The sequence below is a fragment of the Sciurus vulgaris genome (genome assembly GCF_902686455.1).
Source record: "Sciurus vulgaris genome assembly, chromosome: 8".
Taxonomy (NCBI): domain Eukaryota; kingdom Metazoa; phylum Chordata; class Mammalia; order Rodentia; family Sciuridae; genus Sciurus; species Sciurus vulgaris.
The window spans coordinates 6,621,673-6,646,011 of NC_136468.1; the positions used below are offsets into that span (position 1 = coordinate 6,621,673).

A 24,339-nucleotide genomic window follows, 5' to 3' on the forward strand; every position below is an offset into this window, starting at 1 on the left:
TGGAGACAAGGGTAGTGACCAGTCCAGGGCAAACACAGGAACAACACTGTCGGGGGAGCAGTGTTAGAAACAGCCTTGTCGTCCTTGGGTTTGGATCCCCAGGGTCATCGCAGAACTGCTGATTTGGAGAGAATGGCAGGTCATTAAGTGAGCTTTGTCCCCCGGTTGGTGTGAGACACCCAAGGAGGAGGGTTGTGCCGGAAGACCTGGCCCTTTCCTCCTGGGTGCCAACGACCTTCCCCCCTCACCACAAGCCACAGCATGTCTCTCACAGCTGCTGGCTTCGTCCTAGCCCTCGACATTGTGGGGCAGCAGAGGCGGGACAGGATGAGGAGCAGGGAGGCAGCTGCGGCTCCCACACCCCAGGCGTCTCCCGAGGCTGCCGCTGCTGCTCTTGTGATCCCACATCCACTCTTCACACCTCGGCCACCTCTCTGCCGCATGTTACGTGGGTTTTGTTCACAGGCGCCTCAACATGTCCCAGGAAGCCTGTGGTCTGTAGGTGATGTTGGCCCGTTTCCCACAACCGTCTCAAACGGCGAAAACAGAATTTGTTTCTTGTCACCTTGCCTGTGTGCGAGGCCCCCTTCCTGTCATCTCCCCACAGCCACCCCCTGCCTTGCCTCCTTCCTCTGTAGTCTAGCCAGTCTCCGGCCCCTCCTCTGTTCATGGGGTGATGCTCAGGATGGTCAAGCCGGGCAGGCCTGGACAAAGGACCTGTGGACCCACAGCTGTCTGGAGGCGCCCTGTCTGGATTTCCTTTCACGGCGACGATCGGCGTCCTGCACCTTGCAGCAGCTGCCTGAGTCCACGCTGCGTTTCATTGGCAGCACATTTCTTCAGCTCAGCGTCTTCTCCTTGCAGCTCTTGAGTTTGTTCGCTGTTGTTTGTGTAAATACTTCACACACGCCTCAGCCTTCTTTGCTTCACTCCTTGGGATGCTCCAACTTACCAATACTTGCCAAAGACTAGTCCCTGAAGTGGCTGTGTGTTCTTATGTGGCCTGGTAACACTGCAGAGAGTTGGAGTATTATTTCCAGGAAATAATAACTTTTTCGTGATAACTTTTTTTTTTTGTATGACTGTTAACCAAACACTCCAGGTCATTTTCTACTGAAATTACCCTCTGGAGAAAGCCTCCAGTCTACTTCTCTAATGTTTAATTTGGGGGAAATAGTATCACTGAAGAAATTTCAAAATAATTGTCCATAGGGTGTTAGTTCAGTGTTTAAACTAGTCTAGGTTATTTTGGCTTCTTGGTTTTAGTATGTCTCATTGCAAATATTATTAAGATTTTTTTCTGGATAATTAAGGAGAACATATCAAATACATAACTAATGGCATGATTTTAATAGATCTTTTGATACTGTTTCCCAATATTTTTAAAAGAAACTTCTTAATCTGTTTGGAACATATTGTGGTGATGTTGGAAGAGCAATTAAACAATAGAGATAAAATTCTCAGAAATGTAAATCATATAAGCAGAAAAGTTGAAGATGACAGAGCTGATGACTTTGCTGACATTCATTATAACCGATGTCTGCAAGATGGTTCTTTGTGAATTCCAAATCTGAGAAGTGATCAAATTTGGATAATGTATAACATAATACACACATTTTTAAGAAAAAGTCCTTTCTGGGGGACTAGCACCTTGTAGAATCTTCCCTGGCTTTGTGTTGAGAAGACCCACCTTTTTCCCGTGTGCAGGAACAGCCCCTAGGAGAACTGTCCAGAATGTCCGGCTTATCTTTTCGTGCTTTTCCTTCTGCCCACTAAGGCCAGAGCTCACAAGCTGCCTTTGCTCATCCTGGCTCCCCAAGGGGGTGGTGTGGGAACCAGGGCTGGGGTCTGCTCAGCTCACCTGCGGTAGCTGGAGTGAGCAGGGACAGAAGAAGGTTGAGCTCGCTGTCAGAAAGCCCTGGGCATCCAGGACCCGAGGGAAGCGAAGGGGAGCATCCTGGGGGATGGCCATGAGCACAAGGGGATTCGGGTGACGTGTTCCAGGGATGGGTGCTGAGCCAACAGCAGTCGGGGGAGCTCGGGACCAGCGCTCCTCCCTGGACAGCTCTTGCCCTCTGTTCATGAGCTCATGTCTCGTGAAGGAACCTGGGGACGTAGTCCTCAGCACGTGGCTCCCCTGCAGTCAGCATGAAACTTGGCCTTTGTTCTCACACACAGGCTGGGTCTGTCCTCCTCTGTTCCTGTCTTCTCTCATTCTGCTGCGGAGCTCTGTGTCCAGCTCTGGCAACAGTGTCGACTTGATTTCAATCTGGCTAAAAGGACAAGACTTACCCTTATGACCTAAACGAAGGATAGAATGAGTCAGAAATGGCTTTTAGGGCCCACAATGAATGGGACAGAAGTCAGGGCCAAGGGGGTGGCGGGAGGAAACCAAGTAGTGGGTTACAGTAGAGGAGGGAGGTGGGAAGGTGGGTGGGAGGTCTCGAGCTATGGTGTTAGGTTTCCCTGCGAAGCTCAGACTTCCCACCCTCCCCTTCTCTCCTCTGCCTCCTCCCCATCCTACCCTTTCCTTAGCAAGAAAGGCTGAAGAGAGGAGCTACATCTGAGGTCAAAGTCAGTGACCTTTGTAATAAACCAATGCCCCAGCTCATTCTGTGCCTCCCACAACCTGGAACTCGTGTTGATGTCCATAAACTACCTTTGCTTTTTCTACTTGCTTATGTAAACCACTCACTGAAATGTGTAACCAGGTGGAGGTAATTTGCATTTCATTTGCAATCAGAGCACGTAAGTGTGTAATTCTCATAATGAATAAAAGTATGGAAATGTCGGCAACATAGAAAGCAATGGCATTACTCTTCCAGTTCGTAGAAAGAACTTTCTGCTGTGTCCTAAATTGTGTCCTTTATGTATTGCATTCCCTGAACATTTTCTATAGCTATAGTCTTATTGTAAACACTTCTAATGTTCTAGGAAAGACAACAGAGACTCTGCATCCATTTCAACCAACAATTGCTTTATTTAACAACTTTGTGTCAGTTGTTACTGTCACTCATGTTGCCGCCCCTCAAACTGAGGTGCTGGCTCTCATCCCTTCTCAGCATCCCAGCAACTCTTCCCACACAGCATTTTGGGAGTGATGAGCCCCAAAGGAAAACCAGTCTCTGTCTCTCATGGCCACATCTTATCATTTATTTGTTTATGATAACCACCAAATTGGGGCACTGCAGAGCAATAAAATTCCACGTCAGATCAAAGTGTGATCCTTGAAAACGATAAAACATTTTGTCACAGACACTCCATAGGCCTGGCATCAAAAGTGTCCTGCACAAATGTGGAAGGGCACCGCCTTAATGCTATGGATCTGAAGGTCGCTGATGCCTGCGGCTGACCTTGGGCTGAGGGTGGCAGCAGTCTGGTCTGCAGGCCTGGCTGCAGAACCAGGGCCACGGCTGGGGCCCTAGGCAGGAGTGGAGGGCCCACCAGCCGATCTCCCGGAGGTGGTGTGCGGACTCTAGCCCGGGGTGGCACAGCGAAACCCTCTCCCCTTCCACTGCCTGGGTGCTCCTGACAGGTCTTGGCAGCAGCGTGGGCAGTGATTCTAGAAGCAAGTTTATTTTCCTTGAGGACAGTGCCTGCTGTGGCCCTTCACCCACTTCCAGTGTTCCTGACCGAAACGATCCTCAGAGAGTGGACCTCCCACTCAGCCACATTCACATCAGGACGCTCTGGAATTTAGGGACCTTGACTGGTTTAAAATGGGAGAAAGAAATCGATTCTGATAAACTGGAGACTGTCTCATCCTTCTGCTTTCATTTCCTCCTGACCTGAAGACAGACGCCATCTACAGCTGAGGACGTCTCCACCTGGCTCCTGCTCCTTATTCTAGTTTCCATCACGCTGCCTGCTCACGTTCTGTGGTGAGAAGAGTATCCTCAATGTCAAGTCTGGAATTTTATGATCTTGTCCTTTTGTGTGGTACATGTTTCCTTCCAGAATAGATCCAACCTGATTTTTGGATATCAAGTCAAAAGAATCCTGGTGGAAGCAATTACCATTCTATCTTTTCTATTAAAACGCATGAAGATTCTGGACATAGAGTCTGTGGCGACAATGGAGGCGGAGTTAAAGGATATCTTTTTGTACATAGCCAACCCAATGTAGGGACTCTCAACATGGAAGGAAAAGAACATTTTGTGGAAGATGTGAAAACCCTCTTGAAATTGACATATGCTATTTAGAGCAGTTAGTCTTATTTTCTCAAGCTATACAGAGAAAAGGAAGATAAATTTGATATCATAATTTTTAAAATATCCTGAGTTTAGGAACAATAGCAGAGTCATTATGATCTTTAGTTGCCTACAGTGTTTGAAGTGAGTTTGGGTGGCTTAGCACTTTACCAGATAGTCCTGCATTGGGGAGAAAATAAGTCAACTAATTTCTAAATTTCAAATTACATGTGTGCCCTATAGATAAGTACAGCTTTTCAATATTGACCACAGTAAATACAGGAAGTTAAAAAAAAATGACCATAAGAAAAATCATGGAGAAAATAGTTGACAGGCTCCCACCAAGGAGCACACAGTTCCTGCTGGCTTCCACGGAGAATTCTATTAAATCCTCAGGGACCAGAGAATCCCAGTGCCACTTCACTGACCCAGAAGGCAGGGAAGGGAGGGAAACTCTCCAACTTTATGAGACTCAAAGACAGCAAAGATTGTGCCAAAGAAGAAAACTGCATCCATTGCGCTCCACCGAGACAGTTCCAGGACAAGTAGGAGCTGGCCAGGGCCTGGCTGAGGTTAACTAACTGGACATGAACAAATTCGATCCTCAGAAGCCAAGAAGCAAAATGTCCTCATATGCAGTATTTGTGCAAAAATTTCAGGAGAAGCACCTGAAGAAGAACTCACATATTTCAGTTAACTTCTGAGTGTTCTAAGAAATGCTTAGAGGTGGAAGACCATGTGAGGTAAAGAGAAAGGAAAATTTGAAGATATAACCAAGACGGGCAAGGACCGATATTAAAGAGAAATGACAACCTATATCCCTTCTAAAGGGGAAACAGAAAAGCTCAAGGTTCTCCTTGCAGGAGATTCTCTTGGTCCTTTTTCTTGCTCTGTACTGAGTATAGCACCAAATTGAAGGAGAGCATGCTGGCTAATGGATACACCGGTGATGTGAAGATTCTGGGAGAGATGTGGCATAACACTGCTGCAGAAGACAAGCAGCCTAATGAAGAGAAGGCTGCTGAGCTGAAGGAACAATATGAAAAAGGGACCACTATATACTACGCTGAAGGAACACTTAATGCAGAAAAAAATAGTTGTCAAGAATGGAAAGAGAGAGCTGGGGCTGGGGCTCAGTGACAGAGCACTTGCCTGGCATGTGTGAGGCACTGGGTTTGATGCTCAGCGCTGCATTAAAAATAAATAAATAAAATGAAGGGGTTGTGACCATTTACAACTAAAATGAAAAATGAAAAAAAGAGAAAGAATGAGTGAGATCCAAGATGGCGGACTAAAGGGAGGCTGCTTTCCGTGTTGCTCCATAACTCCGGTTTCAAGCAGAGGATATCTGTTCTTGGTGAGGCAGTTTTTGCTGCTTATCGATCCCCTGCTGTTTACCCCATTTGTCTGCTGTGATGACCTGCAGTCTGCCAGCATATCGACGCCTTTTTTGAGTACAGATAGCTCACTATCAGGCGCCTATCATCCGCCATTTGCCTGCCTCTCACCTGTCCATCGCCTGCCTTACACCTATCCATCACCCAACACACGAGGTTCACCTCCCGATCGTCCGACAATAGTCAGCAAGCTGATCGCCGACTACCAGTGGAGGACCAGCTGCCTGCTGTTGCCTGGAAGTTCTCTGTCACAGTACCTGCAGGTTTGATTACACGCGTGGCTGCCGCCATTTTGAGACAACAGCCAGGCCCCGGAGGACCCCTGGCCAGACTGACTGAGCCCTTTCTCCAGGATCCCTCAGCCCGACTGAACACTCCCTGCCTCTGGGGCCCTCACATCGACTGACTGCTCCCTGCCACCAGGACCTCCAGACAAACTGACTGCGCCCTATCACCGGGACCCCAGACTGACTGCACCCAGCCTCCAGGATCCCCCAACCACACCAAACACACCCAACCTCCAGGACCCCTGCCTGACCAATCACACCTCATCTCCAGGACCTCCAGCTGACCACGTCCACCCCTGAGCTGCAGCTCCCCAGTTGCCAACACATTTGGAAGCCAGAGCGGCCATCTTGGATGATCCTGGAAGCCGTAGCTCCGATCTTTAGGTGGGGCAAATCCCATCCTGAGACACCTGCTGGAGACTAGAAGCTCAATGTCAGGTACCTCTCATGCATCAGGCTACTGAACACTGGGAGGTTTCATTACTATATGACTGTTATACTGTAGATTTTCTTATTTCTCCCTATTGAAATATTTTAAGTTTTTATTTCTTTACTTTTCTTGCTCTCTTTTCCTTTTGTTTACCTGTTCCTTCAGAGTCTCTTTCTCCCTTTGTTGCATGCTACTATCCAATTTTTTTTTATTACACTCTCACCCGTTCTTTAATCTAGAACCTCTGTATACTCTTTTCTTATCCCATTAACAGCCAAATTCTACATCCCTCTGCATCCTCTTTGTCCTCCATTAGAAACTGCAGACCTTATTGCAAACCTGTTTGTTTTACTGAAGATAATATTTGAACTCATTCTGTTTATTATAACAATATTGTTATTGTCATCATAGGATCTGTTTGGACTAGGATTGCATAGTGTCTGATTTGGGCACTGCTAATACAGATGTTCCCTTAAATAAAAGGTTTTGGAAACCTATAGGGCCACTATAAGCCTATAGGGGGAAATCTGCAATACCCCAGATCTGCACTGCTAGAGGGGAAGATACATGAACAACATGAAAAAACAAGGGAAGAAAATGATCCAAACAAATCTAGATTCTATATCAATAGAATCCAATGACAGTATGTTAAAAGAAATGTTGGAAAAGGACTTCAGATTATACATGATTAAGATGATTCACGAAGCAAAGGATGAGATAAGAGAGCAAATGCAGGCAATGAATGATAATACCAATAAGCTGACAGAGCAACTGCAGGAAGCAAAAGATCATTTTGACAAAGAGATAGAGATTCTCAAAAAAAAAAAAAAAAAAAAAACAAAACAAAACACAAAAACAGAAATCCTTGAAATGAAGGAAACAATAAAGCAAATAAAAAACTCAATGGAAAGCATCACCAACAGACTAGACCACTTGGAAGACAGAACCTCAGACAATGGAGACAAAATATTTAATCTTGAAAATAAAGTTGCCCAAACAGAGAAGATGGTAAGAAATCATGAACAGAATCTCCAAGAACTATGGGACATCATGAAAAGACCAAATTTAAGAATTATTGGGATTGAGGAAGGCACAGAGATACAAAACCAAAGGAATGAACAACCTATTCAATGAAATAATATCAGAAAATTTCCCAAACCTGAAGAATGAAATGGAAAATCAAATACAAGAGGCTTACAGAACACCAAATGCACAAAAATCATGACAGATCCACAACAGATCCAAGGCACATTATAATGAAAATGCCAAACATTCAAAATAAAGATAGGATTTTGAAGGCCGTGAGAGAAAAGCATCAGATTACATATAGAGGAAGACCAATATGGATAGCAGCAGACTTCTCAACCCAGACTCTACAAGCTAGAAGGGCCTGGAACAACGTATTTCAAGCTCTGAAAGAACATGGTTGCCAACCAAGAATCCTATACCCAGCAAAACTAACCTTCAGATTTGAAGATGAAATAAAATCCTTCCATGATAAACAAAAGAATTTACAAATAGAAAGCCTGCACTACAAAATGTTCTCAACAAAATATTCCATGAGGAGGAAATGAAAAACAACAATGTAGGTCAGCAAAAGGGGGAACTACCTTAGAGAAAAACCACTCAAAGGAGAAACCAAGCCAACTTGAAAGCCAAAAATAAGCCAAATGACTGGGAATACGAATCATATCTCAATAATAACCCTGAACGTTAATGGCCTAAATTCATCAATCAAAAGACATAGAGTGGCAGAATGGATTAAAAAGAAAGACCTTTCAAAAAAAGAAAGACCCTTGCTGCCTTCAAGAGACTCATCTCATAGAAAAAGACATCCACAGACTAAAGGTGAAAGGATGGGAAAAAAACCTAGCAAGCACATGGACTCAGTAAAAAAGCAGGCGTTTCCATCATTATATCAGATAACGTGGACTTCAAGCCAAAGTTAGTCAGAAGGGATAAAGAAGGACATTTCATACTGCTTAAGGGAACCATAAATCAGGAAGACATAACGATAGTAAATATTTATGCCCCAAACAATGGTGCATCCCTGTACATCAAACAAATCCTTCTCAATTTCAGGAATCACATAGACCACAACACAATAATTCTGGGTGATTTCAACACACCACTGTCACCACTAGGCAGATCTTCCAAACAAAAACCAACCAAAGAACCATAGAACTCAATAACACAATCAGTAACCTAGACTTAATAGACATATATAGAATATTCCATCCATCAACGAGAGGATTCACTTTCTTCTCAGCAGCACATGGAAACTTCTTGAAAATAGACCATATGTTATGCCACAAAGCAGCCTTTAGGAAATGCAAAAAAATAGAGATACTGCCTTGTGTTCTATCAGATCATAATGGACTGAGAGTAGAAATCAATGACAAAACAAAGAACAGAAATTACTCCACCACCTGGAGACTAAATAATATGCTATTGAATGAAACATGGATAACAGAAAACATCAGGGAGGAGATAAAAAAAAATTCTTAGAGGTCAATGAGAACAATGATACAACATATCAAAATCTCTGGGACACTATGAAAATGGTACTAAGAGGAAAATTCATTGCATGGAGCACATTCCAGAAAAGAATGAAAAGTCAACAACTAAATGACCTAACAACACAGCTCAAAGCCCTAGAAAAAGAGGAACAGAATAACAGCAAAAGTAGTAGAAGACAGGAAATCATTAAAATCAGAGCTGAAATCAATGAAATTGAAACAAAAGAAACTATTCAAAAAATTGACAAAACAAAAAGTTGGTTCTTTGAAAAGGTAAACAAAATAGATAAACCCTTATCCACACTAACAAAGAGAAGGAAAGAGAAAACTCAAATTACTAAAATTCGTGATGAAAAAGGAAATATCACGACAGACACCACCGAGATACATAACATAATGAGAAGCTACTTTGAAAATCTGTATTCCAACAAAATAGAAACTACCGAAGACATTGACAAATTTCTAGAGACATATGCTCCTCCTAAACTGAACCAGGAGGACACACACAATTTAAATAGATCAATATCAAGCAATGAAATAGAAGAAGCCATTAAAAACCTACCAACCAAGAAAAGCCCAGGACGAGAGGGATTCTCAGCCAAGTTCTACAAGACCTTCAAAGAAGAACTCATTCCAATACTTCTCAAAGTATTCCAGGAAATAGAAAAGGAGAGTACCCTAACCGAACTCATTCTATGAAGCTAATATCACCCTCATACCCAAACCAGGCAAAGACACATCAAGGAAAGAAAATTTTAGACCAATATCCTTGATGAATATAGATGCAAAGATCCTTAACAAAATATTGGCAAACCGTATCCAAAAACATATTAAGAAAATCGTGCACCATGATCAAGTGGGGTTCATCCCTGAAATGCAAGGATGGTTTAATATCCATAAATCAATAAATGTAATCCATCATGTCAATAGACTTAAGGATAAGAATCATATGGTTATATCAATTGATGCAGAAAAAGCATTAGACAAAATACAACACCCCTTCATGCTCAAAACACTAGAAAAAATAGGGATAGTAGGAACATACCTGAACATTGTAAAGGCTATTTATGTCAAGCCCATTGCCAACATCATTCTAAATGGAGAAAAACTGAAACCATTCCCTTTAAAAATGGGACCAAGACTGGGATGTCTTCTTTCACCACTTCTATTCAACATTGTCCTCGAAACTCTAGCCAGAGCAATTAGGCAGACTATAGAAATTAAAGGAAATCTCCTGGTTCAGTTTGAGATGAACTTAAGCTGTCACTATTTGCTGATGACATGATTCTATATTTAGAGGATCCAAAAAACTCCTCCATAAAACTTCTAGACCTCATCAATGAATTCAGCAAAATAGCAGGCTATAAAATCACCACGCATAAATCTAAAGCATTTTTATATGCAAGCGACGAAACAGCTGAAAGGGAAATGAGGAAAACAACTCCATTTGCAATAGCCTCAAAAAAATAAAATAAAATACTTGGGCATCAATCTAACCAAAGAGGTAACAGATCTCTACAATGAAAACTACAAAACATTGTAGGAAGAAATTGAGGAAGACCTTAGAAGATGGAAAGATCTCCCATGTTCTTGGATAGGCAGAATTAATATTGTCAAAATGGCCATACTACCAAAAGTGCTATACAGATCCAATGCAATTCCAATTAAAATCCCAATGATGTACCTCACAGAAATAGAGCAAGCAATCATGAAATTCATCTGGAAGAATAAGAAACCCAGAATAGCTAAAGCAATCCTTAGCAGGAAGAATGAAACAGGGGGTATCGCAATACCAGAACTTCAACTATACTACAAAGCAATAGTAACAAAAACAGCATGGTATTGGCACCAAAATAGACAGGTAGATCAATGGTACAGAATAGAGGACATGGACACAAACCCAAATAAATACAATTTTCTCATCCTAGACAAAGGTGCCAAAAATATGCAATGGAGAAAAGATAGTCTCTTCAACAAATGGTGCTGGCAAAACTGGAAATCCATATGCAACAGAATGAAATTAAACCCCTATCTCTCGCCTTGCACAAAACTCAACTCACAATGGATCAAGGACCTTGAAATCAGACTGGAGACCCTGCATCTTATAGAAGAAAAAGTAGCTCCAAATCTTCAACTTGTTGGCTTAGGATCAGACTTCCTTAATAGGACTCCCATAGCACAAGAAATAAAAGCAAGAATCAATAACTGGGATAGATTCAAACTAAATAGCTTTCTCTCAGCAAAGGAAACTATCAGCAATGCGAAGAAAGAGCCTACAGAGTGGGAGAATATCTTTGCCAATCATACTTCCGATAGAGCACTAATCTCCAGAATCTATAAAGAACTCAAAAAACTCTACTCCAAGAATTCAAATAATCCAGTCAACAAATGGGCTAAGGAAATGAATAGACACTTCACAGAAGAAGATCTACAAGCAATCAACAAACATATGGAAAAATGTTCAACATCTCTAGTAATAAGAGAAATGCAAATCAAAACCACCCTAAGATTCCATCTCACCCCAATTAGAATGGTGATTATCAAGAATACGAGCAACAACAGGTGTTGGCGAGGATGTGGGGAGAAAGGTACACTCATACACTGCTGGTGGGGCTGCAAATTAGTGCAGCCACTCTGGAAAGCAGTGTGGAGATTCCTTAGAAAACTTGGAATGGACCCTCCATTTGACCCAGCTATCCCACTCCTTGGCCTATACCCAAAGGACTTAAAATCTGCATACTACAGAGATACAGCCACATCAATGTTCATAGCTGCTCAATTCACAATAGCCAGACTGTGGAACCAACCTAGATGCCCTTCAATTGATGAGTGGATAAAGAAACTGTGGTATATATATACAATGGAATATTACTCAGCCATAAAGAGTGATAAAATTATGGCATTTGCAGGCAAATGGACGAAATTGGAGAATATCATGCTAAGTGAGATAAGCCAATCTCAAAAAGCCAAAGGACGAATGATATCGCTAATAAATGGAGGATGACACATAATGGGGGGGAGGGACGGGTTAGTGTTAGGGTTAGAGTTAGGGTTAGGGAGGGGGGCAAGTATGGAGGAAGGAAGTACTGTATAGAGGGTAAAGAGGGGTGGGAGGGGTGGGGGGAAGGGAAAAAATAACAGAATGAATCAAAGAACATTACTCTATGTAAATTTATGATTACACAAATGGTATGCCTTTACGCCATGTACAGAGAAACAACATGTATCCCATTTGTTTACAATAACAAAAAAAAGAAAAAAAAAAAAAAAGAATGCCTTTGGAACTTTAATAAGAATTTCAATTAAATCTGTATAGCACTTTTGGTAGTATGGCCATTTTGACACTATTAATTCTGCCTGTCCAAGGAGATGGGAGATCTTTCCATCTTCTTCAATTTTTTTCTTTAGAGTTCTGTAGTTCTCATTGTAGAGATCTTTAATCTCTTTTATTAGATTGATTCCTAATTTTTATTTTGAGGCTATTTGGAATGGGGTAGTTTTCTAATTTCTCTTTCAGCTCATTCATCATTGATGTATAGAACATGATGATTTATGGGTGTTAATTTTTTTTGGTATTTAAACTCTTTTACTCAATATCATGATCTTTCAACTACAGCAATTGGAAAAGTTGCCTAGTATTTTATATTATTTTATTTTTTTAATTATTTATTTATTTTTTATTTTCTATGGGCTACATTTTGATTAATTTTATATCCTACTACTTTGCCAAAGGAGTTTATGAGTTCTAGAAGTTTTCTGATAGAGTGTTTTGGGTCTTTTAAATATAGAATCATGTTGTTGGTAAATAGGGATAGTTTGAGCTCTTCTTTTCCTATTCGTATCCCTTTAATTTCTTTCATCTAATTGCTGACTAGGGTTTCAAGGACTATATTGTATAGGAGTGGTGAAAGAGGGCATTCCAGTCTTGTTACAATTTTTGGAGGGAATGCTTTCAATTTTTCTCTGTTAGAATGATGTAGGCCTTGAGTGTAGCATATATAGCTTTTACAATGTTGTTATGTTCCTACTATCCCTAGTTTTTCTAGTGTTTTGAACATGAATGAATGCTGTATTTTGTTAAATGCTTTTTCTGCATCTATAGAGATAACCGTGAGATTCTTGTCTTTAAGTCTATTGATGTGATGAATTACATTTATTGATTTCTGTATGTTGAACCAACTTGTATCCCCGGGATGAACCCTACTTGATCGTGGTACACTATCTTTTTAATATGATTTTGTATGCAATTTGCAGGTATTTTATTAAGAATTTTTGCATCTATATTCATCAGAGATATTAATCTGAAGTTTCCTTTCCTTGATGCATCTTTGTCCGGTTTCGGTATCAGGGGCATATTAGCTTCACAGAATGAGTTTGGGAGGGTTCTGGAGGAAGGTCTTTGGGAGGTAATTAGTACTAGTTGAGGTCATGAGGGTGGGCCCCCACCATGTCATTAGTGACCTACTTTGGGGTCACTAATATAAGATCCATTTACATCATGGATATTTATTAACTTTCATGAGTGTTCTTTGTTGGTCATGAATGACTGAGGCTTTCTGATGAATTGTGAAGCTACTGAGGGAGTCTACTCCTATAAAACCCCACACTGGCACACAGAATTGCTGCTATTGTATGAATAATACACTATTTTTTGTCTCTGGTCCAGAATCTTTGCCAGAATCCATGACACTGCCAGTAGGCCAACTTGTTGGCTTGCAAGTGGTATAAGTCATACCTTCACAGCTCTTGAGTCCCTCAGTCAGATACAACGTTAGATGGATGTCTCAGCGGTGTGTCAGACTCTGTTAGCCTTCAAGCTAGTGTATTGGCTGAGACTCTAGAGGAAGGAGAGGCAGGTGAGAGATGAAAACCTACATTTTGTTGATTCATTACATTTCTAAATCTATTTAGAATGTGGTCGATAGACTGCAGCTGTGCCTAATTGCACAGATCATCCCCCAAGTGTGTGTGTGCTACTCTAATTTTCAAGATGCAGTCCACTGTCTTCTGTGTAGGTTAAAAATTTGACACATAAACTAGGTAAATATTGCACACACACACAAAGAAAATGCAGCTGGGTGCAGTGGCTCATTCTTGTAATCCCAGCAGCTTGGGAGGCTGAGGAAGGAGGATCGCAAATTCAAAGTCAGCCTCAGCAACTTAGGAGGGTCCTAAGCAACTCGGTGAGACCCTTTTTCAAAGTAAAATATAAAAAGGCCTGGGGATGGGACTCAGTGGTTAAGTTCCCCTGGATTCAATCCCTGGTACCAAAAAAGAAAGAAAAGAAGAAAGGAAGGAAGGAAGGAAAGAAGAAAGAAGAAAAAGAGTTAGAGAAACAGGATCAATTGCAGCCATCTATATTGTCTCTGTCTCTGTCTCTGTGTCTTCGTTTATATCCACACAGCTTTCCCCCTGGTCCACATCCGTGGATCCAGTCAGCTGCAGATCAAGAAATGCACCAGGCTTACAATGGTTGGATCTGAACTGAACAGGCATAAGCCTTTTTCCTTCCATTATTCGCCAAATAATACAACAGTGTGCACAGCAGTTCCGTGCTATTTGGTATCATAAGTAGTGGAAAGATTAATTAAAGTATAAAGGATCATGTGTGTAGGCTATACTCAAACATGATGCCAGTTTATATAAAGGGTTGAGCATCAACAGAAATTCTTCAGCAGATACCACGAAACAATTGCTTCTTCTTCTTCTTTTTTTTTTTTAATCTGTATTGTAAGAGAGAGACAGGAGACAGGAAGATGGAGAGACAGGAGGAAGAGAAGGAGAGAAAGAGAGAGACTTATTTTAAGGAATTGGCTCACACAATTGTGGGGACTGGCAAGTTCTAAGTCCCACAGACAAGCTAGCAGGTGTTAGGCTGGAAATTCAGATCAGAGTTAATGCTGCAGTCTTTTGAATCCACAATCCACAGGGCAAGCCAGCAGTGTGAAATCTCAGGAAAGGCTTCTACATTGCAGACTTGAGGCTGAATTCCTTCTTCTTTGGGAAACATCAGTCTCTGATCTGAAGGCCTTCAACTGATTGGACGATGCCCACTCACATCAGGGAGGGTGACCTGCTTTACCCAAAGCCTCCTGGCCTCAGGGTTCATTGCAGCTAACAGATTCCTTCATAGGAACATCTAGGCTAGTATTTGACCCAACACCTGAGTAGCACAGCCTAGGCAAGTTGGCACACTAAACCAACCATCACATCACATGTGGGCTGTCTAGGGTACCTCTGCTCTGTGTTAATTGTCTTTTTTCTTCTTTTTTTTGGTGCTGAGGATTGAACCCAGGACCTTGTGCATGGGAGGCAAGCACTCTACCAACTGAGCTATAGCTCCAGACCTTAATTGTCCTTTTCCTGAGACCAGCAGACTACTCACACTCCCACAGGAGTAATATGCACATGAAAAGAGAACAGAGAATTTTATACAATAAGTAAAGACCTGTGCAAAATGTCTGCGGGATGGATTTTTATAGCGTCTCAAATAGAAACTGCACCTTGCTGTTGCTCAGTTCTTACTCTTGCTTTGGACAGAGAGTAGGTGAGGACGTCGGGGTGGGGACTGCTGTGAGATGGGATGGATCCTGTGGACATGGTGATGATCTTTCTGAACCACATCATGCTTCTGGTGGGGTCCATGCATTTGTGTTCAGTGCTTCAGAGAATGGGTTCTGGAGCTGGACTGTGGGTTCAAATCCCAGCTGGACGGCTCACAACTGCCTTGGCTGAGAAGCGTGACTCTCCACTCCTCCATGCCTCCACTTCAAAAACCAAGGATAGGATATTCTCCCCCTCCCAGGACCTCTGTGAGGTTTAAATGAGTTAGCTCACATGAAGTTCTGAAAGCAGTGCCTGGTATACAGAAAGTGCAATCTTGTTAATCATTATTAATCATCATTCTTTTTGGTGAACCACATTTTTTTTTTTTCTGTAGCTGTTTCTCTCTAATGGTGACTGACCTTTCTTGTGCATAAACCCTTGGTTGGATGGCGAGCCCAATGCTGTGGGTGTTCACCAAAACCAAATATTCCTCAGTCCCCTCTGCCCTTGCAGTTAGTTGGGTCAGCTGTCTGGGTTCTGGTCAAGAGATGTGGTTTAAGAAACACAGTGAGAAAGGCCACAGAGCAGGTTAAAAAACAGAAATTACTCCAACACCTAGAGACTAAATAATATGCTATTGAATGAAACATGGATAACAGAAAACATCAGGAGGAGATAAAAAAATTCTTAGAGGTCAATGAGAACAATTTAAATTATATGGTAACTATATCATTACCTATGCTCAGAGGGTCTCAGTTCTTTCACACAATGGCCTCCTTTTAATTATTGTGGTCAGATCTGTGGGGAAAGTCTTGGAAAACATATTTTTGAAGTTGCTAAGTTTTTCTCCCTTAGTTCATCTCTAAAAGACTGTGGCCGTTCATAACATTGTTCTCCACAAGTCTACAGTTTGACATTTTTTGCATTATGTTAAGGTAACATAAAAATTCCTGCCAGACATTTAAGCTTTAGGAAGAATGAGAATCAGGTCTTGTCCTGGGAGAAGATACCTGAGCAAGAAGCAACTAGGGAGGAAGAGAAAGAAAAGCAACAGTGAGCGTTGGCCAGGCCTGGACACGGGGTCCCTGGGAAGGGGCGGGACTTGAAAGGAGAGGCCGGCAGTCTGTGTCTCTGACACAGCCTTTTCTGAGGGACCCTCTGCTTCTCAAGCTCTGACCTTAGTTATCCCAGATCAGGATTAAGTACTCCAGCACTGGAGCTCTGGTTTGTTCTATTTCTGAGGTTTCAAGTGCAAGCGCCTGATTTCCTGCCCCGGGCTCCTGCCCACTTCCTGCTTCTGGGTTTCACAGTTGATGCAGGTCTCTCAAGGGCAGGAGTTTGGACAATATTTTGCTGAAAAATAAACAAACCCTGACCTGGTGCTCCATGAGTTCCTACGTCTTGGACGCTTTCCGCCGGCCCCTTGGATTTCTCTTCCGAGGAGACCCCCAAGTGAGAACCCCAAAGGAAGAGACAGAGCATGCACAGGAGCATGCGACCAGGGGAGATCAGAAATGGGGCCATTCCTCTTGTCTGTCGGCCAGCCTGGCGGTAAGTCTGCATGTGTGTACGTTCTTGTGCCTGCCTGTATCTTGTTTGTATGTGTGTGTTATATGTGTGTGTAATGGGTGGGTGTGCGTATCCATTTCCATATTTGTGTATGTTGTGTTGACTGCTGTTTGTGTATGTGTGTGTATGGATCTTTTTGAGTATACATCTGCTTGTGGCTGAGTGTGTACCCCGCTCTGTGTGGGTGTGCACACGTGTGTGGGAGTGGTATGTGTGTCGTGCTTGTGCCTTTGTGTCTCTGTGTGTGTCGTGTGTGTTTGAGGTATGGTGGGAGGGCTGACTCGGAAGTCAGGAGACTGGTGTCCCTGTGAGGAGCTCCCTGCTTAGTGTGTGTCAAGCTGTTTCTGGGCGTTTCTCTTTCTCCCTGAGCAGCATAACAAGCTGGTCGCCTCTGCCCCAACCTCTGGAGACAGTAAACAGTGTGACCAGCGGGAGTGGCGCCGCTCACTGCCCAGAGCAGGGCCTGGGGAGGCTGCCCGGTGCTGAGGGCGCAGGCTGTCCTTGGACCTTACCAAGGCACATGCAATCCACACACCCTGCCCCCAGTGCCTCAGTGATCCTCGCCCCCTTCAGCCTTGTCATGCTGGCCACCAGGCTCTGCTAAGTCGCCCATTGTCTTTAAAAAGTGGAATGAGGTTGCACTGGCAGAGAGCTGCCTCAGTTTCCACCAGACGTAAGGACACCAGGGATGAAGGGACTAGAGGGTCTACAGTTGCAGGCTGTAGTTCTCAGCGGAGGAGGGGGTGCTGCCTGTTCACCCAGGCCCCGTTGACAGGTGGAGCACTGTGTACCTGCCAGCATGGGGCTGCCCAGGTCTGAGGGTGGTTGATCAGCTGTCGGGCTTCCTCTCATCAAAGCTTCCTGGGCCATCTCCACCCCCAGCCCAGCCTGGGAGAGCTGACATTCACTGAATAAAGTCACCATTACAAAGCTATGTCCATGGTGGTCCCTCACTGGCCAGTCCCTGGGATTTGCGGGAGGACTAAATAATTTGCTAGGTGAACAGAGCAGAAGAAATAGCCAACAATGCTGTGGTGGTGAGAAAACTGTCCACTGAGGTCTCTGACATTGGGCTTCCGCATTTCCCAGAGCCGCCGTCTATACTACATGACCGCGGCTGTGAATGTCCTGCATGCTCTGGAAAAGCAGTCATGGGCCATGCAGTTTTCTCCTCAATCTTGGGGAAAATAAACCAGACACAGCACACGGGCTCTCGTTGCTCAGGACCATGGTAGGCTCTGAAGAAGTGCAGTGTTCTCATCGCATGGCTGATGGGAGTCCTAGTTGGGATAATGTGACCCAAATTTCCAAAGAGGTCTAGGAGTTTCTCTAAAAATGTTATAAATATGCTGGGAACCTGTAGGAGAAGGGTCTTCAGGTGTCTTCCAGTTCAGGCCCAATGTCAACCGTGAAGGGACACTGAGACGCACGCAGTGTGAACCGATGACCACATCCTGGCCCTGAGGTGTCTGGCTCATGGCAGGGCATTGTGAAGGTCCTGAGGCTGTCATATGGACAGCTCTCAGTCCTCCCAGTCCTCACTACTGAGCCTTCTCCAAAGATCAAGGTCAGATGGCTCTTTCTGTCCCCAGGAGTAAGCCCCTCTCCACAACTTCCTGCTCTTGACTTGCAGGCACCCTCAGCCACACCCACCCCCTGCCACTCTAGGTCACACAGGGTTAGGGTCACAACTGCTTCTGTGTCTCTTCCACCCCTTCTCTCTCCCTGCACAACATCTCCTGGACCCTGTCCCCCGCGATTCTACCCATTTTTCAGGCTCGGATAGCAGCCTCTTTCTCCGTGAAATCTCTTAAACTCATGCTGGAGACCACCATGAGTTGGAGGGCAGGGAGCTAGTGCCCATAAAGCCAGCAGGATGTCTCGGGCCCCTCCTCCCCTTCTCGTGCAGTTCTCCCCAACCCTAAACCAGAGCAAACATCTTGTCTGGCAAGGGAAGGCAAAAGGCAGAGTCCCTTAAAATGCCACTGGAAAATCAGTCACATATATCTTGCTTTCTCTAGGTGGAGGAAAAGGATGTTCTGACTTCCCAAGAGAATCCCCTGACAGAGCTGCACCTGGAACCTCCACAAGAGCTCTCAGGAGGTAAAGCCACCGTGCTAGCAGAGGGGGACATGTGGTGTGCGGGTAGGACATGCTTGGAAGGCAGCTGAAAGTCCCGTCTCAGAGATTCACCCTCCAAAGCCAAAAGGGAGGAAGGGGGCTTTGGGTTAGGGCCTTTCTTCACGTGGAGCCAAGATAAGAGAGAAGAGCCCCGGTAGGTACGGTGGTCCAAAAGAGAGGAGCATGCCGGTTCCAAAGAGGCCCTCACGCTCCAGGCTTCCCTTCTCAGGAGGATGTGCTGGCTCTGCCCAAGACGACTGGCCCTGGCCAAGGTTAGGAGGCCATCAGCCCTCGTGGGGGCGCTTATCAGGCTCTGAGTGTTGCTGAGGCCGCGAGGTGACAGTGCCGTGTGAACAAGCAGAGTGGACTCTGTGGCTGCACCTGGAACTGGGTTCAACTCTCTCAAAGCCCAAATTAGGAATGCTGAAAAGTTGCCCATTTTCCTGTCCGGAGGAAATTCATCATGATTTTTTAGTGCATTGTAACAAAAATGATTTTTTACTCTATGAACTTGAAGAGCCTGGGTCATTGAAAAGAGGTCACATTAATCTACCACACAGGAACATCAGTGGTAGGCTTTTTTACCTCTTCTTACAGCAGCCAGGCTTCAACGTTACTTTAAAACTCTTCCCCAGACTCCAAGCCATGAACCTGGCTCTCTGTGTCTTGCGCTCTGTGATCTGACATCCATCACTGTCTTTGATGGGGATCAGACTTGAAAACCAACTAATATTTGCCACTTTGTGTGCATAGAAGAGAATTCCCTTCCTGGCCTCCAGCCCCAGACATAGCTAAACATCTGGGACCAGGTTCTCAGGGTTGGGCTGGCATCTCCAAGTCTCTTCTCTTGACTGATGGACCTGACATTCTTCTAGATGAGGCTGTTCAGCCCCACCTTCAAGGACACAAGCTAAGCATGAGAGCCCAGGACAGGTCTCAGAGCGAGATCTCGGCCTGTGTCTCACCCACCCCAGCCCAGGGCAATCTGCCCCTCTGGGATGGAGTGCAGCAGGGGCATGGCTTCTGACAAGCGGAGTGAATGAACTCTAACTCCCGTGTTTCCTCTCCTTTTTTTTTAATGCTTCTAGATCCGAGGGATAAGGCACTTACTCCGAGGAAACTGAGGCTCATTCTGGTGGGGAAATCCGGAAGTGGGAAAAGTGCCACGGGAAACAGCATCCTTGGCAGGAAAATGTTTGAGTCTAAACTCAGTAGTAGACGGGTGACCACGACCTTCCAGAGAGGCTGCCGAGAGTGGGCAGGGAAGGAACTCGAGGTGATTGACACCCCCGACATTCTGTCTCCTGGGTTTCAGCCAGAAGCCACTGCTACAGAGGTCTGTCAAGCCAGCACCTTGTCCTCGCTGGGGCCGCACGCGGTGCTCCTGGTGACACAGCTGGGCCGGTTCACGGCCGAGGACCAGCAGGTGGTCAGGCGCCTGCAGGAGGTCTTAGGAGTGGGGGTCCTGGCTTACACCGTCCTGGTGTTCACCCGGAAGGAGGAGCTGGCAGGGCGCTCCCTGGAAGAACACGTGCGGGAGCAGGACAACCAGAGCCTTGCCACGCTGGATGTGCTGTGCGGGCGGCGCCACTGTGGCTTCAACAACAGGGCCCAGGGGGCCGAGCAGGAGGCCCAGCTGCGGGAGCTCATGGAGGAGATTGAGGCCATCCAGTGGGAAAATGAAGGCTGCTGTTACAGCGACAGGGCCGCCCAGTGCCACCAGCAGAACTCTTTGCTCAGAGAAACGCAGGGAAGACAGGCGACCTGGGAGTAGGGTTCTGGGGAGGTGTTCAGTGAGGGGTCCCAGCTGGAAGTGCTGTCCCAAATCCAGAAGGCACTTGAGAGGACTCGTAGGTGCCTCCAGTGGGGCAGACCCTACTGAACCTGCTGGACGGGAGCAGATCCACTCAGCCCTCTGGGTCCTGGTGCCCAGCCCTGCTGCTTGCTCTCTTTATCCACAGAGCACCACCTGGTCCCCGGGTCAGAGCATCTGGTGTAGCAAGGTGGTAGAGGCTGGTTCCAGGGTGTCTGCTCACCCTGAGTCCTCCTCCTCTATATCCCCTAACCCGCTGTCCTCATATAGAACCTTCCATCCCGTTGGCATTACATTTCTTGGGGGTACTTGTCTGTACCCTAATAGAGCCAAAGCTTCTTGGCACAGGCCTGTTGCTCTCTGCCATCCCTGGGCTGCCTGGCCATTCGAGTCAGTCAGTGTGGCCACCACCCAGTGTGAGCTGTTGACTCATGACTTCCCATCCCTTGGGCTTTGTTCTGGCCCCTAGAGGCACCTGCTGTGTGGAGGGAGGAGCAAGGCAGTGGCTGGGACATGGGGAGGGATGGACCTGGGCCAGGGGAAGAGCGGGAGCCAGAACAGAGAGGCAGTTTCTCTTGAACTCTAGCAAGTTCTGTGGGACCTTCCTGGGATTTGGAATGATGAATGAGATCAGGGTCAGAGTATTCAAGAAGTTAGGCTTGGGCAAGTGTGTGGACCCCAGCTCTAGCTCTAGGATGTGGAGGCCCTGGAGGTACCAGGTTGAGCAGAGGAGGCCAGCCCGACTCCACCAAGGTAGACTTAGACTGGGGAGAGTGTACGGGTTACTTCCCCTCTTCCCTTGGCTTCCATACCCTTCTTTAGATCTGCCTTCTGCTGCTGGAAAGCAAAGGCTATTTTTTTTTCCTCTCTCTCTCTCTCCTTTTTAATTTTGCAAAGGCTACTTTCCACTGCCTCACCCTTTCTTGCACCCTACTCCTCCCTCGACAGTGGGGAGGGTCTGCAGGGGAATGGGCTCCCCAGCAGGATATCTGTGGTGGGTTGAATGGAGGGAGGAAGGAAAGAAAGGGAACCTGCAGAGCAGTTGGGTGCCCTAAACCTCTCGGGGGCAGCCATCTGGTTTACAGAACCCCCAGCACCTGGGTGTCTTCCTGGGTGAGCACCCTTGAGGCTGTTCCTGCACACGGGCCTAAAAGAAGTGGTCGTAGGTCTGTTCACAAGGAAGCAGGATGTTAGCCTCCCTCCTGTCAGAAGCTGTCTATCCACTAAGCAGGCAGAGGTGCCTCAGATGCCCTCAAATTCTTTGAGGTTCAAGATGCTCCTGGGGAGTTTGACTGGCTGATGGGAAGCCACAGGGGAAAAGCTCTCCCAGAAGAGTCCCCTCTCCATTATTCAAGCCATAGGGCAGAGGGCTCTAGCTGCCTTCCCCTGGGATGGGTGGGAAGTGGAGGTGGTGGTGACCATGCTAGGGACTTGGGAAATCAGCAGACACAGCCTTATCTGCCTGGTGGCTTCTCTGCTGCCTGGAGGTCCTCACAGACCCCAGGACCTGCACCTCCCACTCGGTCCTGCCTCCCCAGCCTCCCCAGAGAGAGTGTTAAGTGTGTTCTTGGCTGTCTGAAAGCAGGACAGAGTCATTCTGGTGTATTCTCGGAAGTCTGTGCGCCAGAACATTAATTAACTAGGCCATCCAGGTCCTGCTACGCTGACCACGCAGCGCTGATCACTTACTTGGTTCTCACAGTTCCTAAGAGATCTATGTCAAAGTTTTCATTTCTGTTTACATCTTCTACTTTTCCTATTTGAATAAAGTATTGATTTGATGAAAGTCGCTTTGATTTATTATGGTGAACCAATGTCCTCCTCAGACTATGTTTTTATGTATTTTTGTTATTCTCAGGCATTTATTCTTCTACTTGGAAATTAAAATCACTTGTCAAATTTAAAAAGAAAAAGAAGAAAAGTCCTACTGGTAGTCTAGATGGAATTGTCTTCCATTTGCATGTTGTTTGAGAGCATTGGTAAATACTGCAGGATGCTGACCAGCTCAAGTTCAGAAACCAAAAGAACAAAAGAACTTCATTCAGGGTCCAGGAACTGTGACTTGGGAAAACGAGGATTCAGACATTTAGAATGGGTGCTGAGTGCTCCAGGGACACTCGGATTGTCTGACTTGTCTTTGGAGGGGAAGGAGAAGCTGAAAAGAATGGTTACTGGTGTGGAGAAGCTGTCCTGACCCCAGGGTGCATCACCTGGCCACCCATGGTTGACTGCAGCGCTCTGTCTAGGTGGAAAGGCAGCTTATCATCCGTGACGGGTGCTCGCTGCAACTTCCGATGGAAGCTGTTGATGGCTTTGCAGGCCTGGCCCAATTCATGGTCAGCTTTCCTATGTCACCGTCTCGGGCCCAGGTGGAGTTCCCTTTCGCACTTGTCATGTATGCAGAGCCTTAATGTTCTCACAACTCCATGTTAAAATGAGCTCTGAATGTTGCTTTTTATCATAATTTACTTTTGGATTTCACAAAACACAGGAGACTTGAAGCCATCTTGTCTCTGAGAGAGTGAGCTTGCCATTCACGTTAGCTATTGTAGTGAAAGTAAATACCATTTGTGTTTTCACTAGGATAGGAGATACATTTCTTTAATTTAGATGGTGGCCTGAAAGCCACAAAACTGAGAGCCAAAAGAAGCCATTCCTCTATATAAGCTGATTACTCAAGTACCTCATTACAGTAACAGAAGCTGCCTAACACAGTCACTAAACAGAAGCCCCTCAAAACATGACATTCATTAAAATCGTTTTGATTATCTCAAATCTGTTTTTTCTCTTTGATTACTAAATAGTGGGAAGACACTGCCCACATTTCAGAGAGAAGGATAAATGTTACTCATTGCCATCACTTCCTGGGCCTCAGAGAAGCCTGGGCAAGGTCTACATATGTTCTAGAAACTCCACAGTCTGTCTTAGAAGAAAGGGGAGGTGTGGTGAGGAAGGGTTGTTGGCCAAGGGGAGCAAAAGATGAAAAGCAGGGATTCCAGGCCTCCTGTGATAATGTCTGTAGAAAACACAAGACAACAATGACTCAAAAAATAAGTCTGAAGTCCCTGGGAAGAGACCCAAGGCATGCAGACACACTTAGGGACTTGGCGCCTCAGGCGAGGGGACCACACAGGTCCCACATGGGGGCAGAGTCTCCCTGAGGTTACTGCCCAGTCCTGCTGATCGCAGACAGCACTCAGGCTGAAGTTCAGGGACCTGGAGAGCGAGAAGATGGAGTTTGGGTGACCAGAGGAAGGGGAAATGGTGGAGAAAACCCCTCCCCAAAAACATCAAAAGGCAGAGACGGGGGAGGTGACAAGATTCTGCATTTGAACTAGGTTCAAATCTTTGGCTGGCCCTGGACCAGGACAGGGCGCCCTCCAGAAAATCCAGGGGAAAACTCAGGTGGGCGTCAGCAGCTGCCCAGAGCGATGGGAATGTGACGTTCCAGTTGGTCAGGTGAGAAG

General features: G+C 45.4%; 1 protein-coding gene across 1 annotated transcript; it reads left to right on the forward strand.

Annotated features, from left to right (window-relative positions):
- Window positions 1-16,496: 16,496 nt before the first annotated feature.
- On the forward strand, window positions 16,497-22,658 carry GIMAP6 (GTPase, IMAP family member 6). Its single transcript, XM_079152513.1, has 3 exons — window positions 16,497-16,920; window positions 18,960-19,041; window positions 20,148-22,658. The coding sequence occupies exons 1-3, from the start codon at window positions 16,756-16,758 to the stop codon at window positions 20,831-20,833; spliced, it is 933 nt and encodes a 310-aa protein (XP_079008639.1). The 5' UTR covers window positions 16,497-16,755; the 3' UTR covers window positions 20,834-22,658.
- Window positions 22,659-24,339: the final 1,681 nt, after the last annotated feature.